This window comes from Rhagoletis zephyria, unplaced genomic scaffold (genome assembly GCF_001687245.7).
Source record: "Rhagoletis zephyria isolate East Lansing unplaced genomic scaffold, Rhagoletis_zephyria_1.1 Rzeph_scaffold_01041, whole genome shotgun sequence".
Classification (NCBI taxonomy): Eukaryota; Metazoa; Arthropoda; class Insecta; order Diptera; family Tephritidae; genus Rhagoletis; species Rhagoletis zephyria.
In genome coordinates, this window is record NW_016158125.1 from 128522 (window position 1) to 129649 (window position 1128).

The 1128-nt window shown below is 35.4% G+C and overlaps 1 protein-coding gene across 1 annotated transcript in view; it reads left to right on the top strand.

Moving 5' to 3' along the window:
• LOC108362580 (xaa-Pro aminopeptidase 1-like) overlaps positions 1-376 on the top strand; it is a 7702-nt gene extending 7326 nt beyond the window's left edge. Inside the window, exon 2 of the mRNA XM_017615613.1 lies at positions 288-376. Coding sequence (XP_017471102.1) covers positions 288-361 — 74 coding nt within the window. The 3' untranslated portion in view covers positions 362-376. The remainder of the gene's footprint in view (positions 1-287) is intronic.
• The last annotated feature ends 752 nt before the right edge of the window (positions 377-1128 follow it).

Sequence of the window (1128 nt, forward strand, 5' to 3'; positions counted from 1 at the left end):
AAAAAAATTGAGGTATACTTTTTCGATATAGAACAATCCTAGGGGGTGGGAGTATTACAATTATAATTTTACTGTTTTTGGACCACCCTAATGAGCATACATACGAGCACCAATTAATTTCATTTAAAGGAATGTAGTGTATATTTTTAGGCGCAATATTTAACTACTTGCGGCAAGGCGACATCTACCTCTCGTGTCTATTGTATGGTCTTTGATATAATACCTACCGACGAGGTTGATGTCGCAGACTTTTTTATAGCAACTTTGATTATAATCTATAATTATAGCAAAGGTGTCTGGACATACAAAATTGCAAGTTGATAAAAGCGAAAAAAAGAGCTGCAAGGTGGCGCTGGAGTGAATTTATTGGTAAAGATCCTCAAGTGAAGTCCTTCGAAGACACCACGGATCAAAGTCAAATTTCCACCGCTAAATCCACTACCAGAACCATTGGGGTCCTTGCCTTACGGCGACTAAACAGAATAAAGATAATTCTTTATAAATGCCTACAACTGCAAATTATAAGTTTTTCGATTTGAGGAAGTTTGAGGAGATTGATTTAAAAATTATGGAACTTTTCCCCTTAAAACTTTCTGTTTCGTTTACATTAGCGATGCTTTAGTGCATTCATTTAAATCTTCTTCGAAAAAAGGTTCAAGATGGAATTAAAAAAAAAACAATTTCAGGCTTTTTGTTAATTGCAGTCAAAACTTCATTTTACAAAAAATCATACTTCAAATTCATAAACAAGTTCTTACTATAAAATCGATATTTCTAATTTTTCTGGATCCCCGGATTAATGCCAGCAAATCCATTTTCGAGATCTCAACACAGCGGGAACACAGCGAAAGATAATTATGCCAATTAAGGCCCCTATTATAGCTCACAACTCAACGTAGTTGGGTTGTATCTGAGACAACTCAACTCGTATACAACTCAACTATTTATTGCTATTGCCGTTAGGGTTGCCAGATTGTGAAACGGAAAAAGGAGTACATTTCTATTTTCGATAGAAAAAAAGCAGTACTTAAAAAAGGNTCCTTGGTCCTTCGGGAGTACTCTTTACATGCATGCATGGAGTAGTCGCGATTTTTGCAGGGTATAGAACAATCCTAGTGCAATAATATT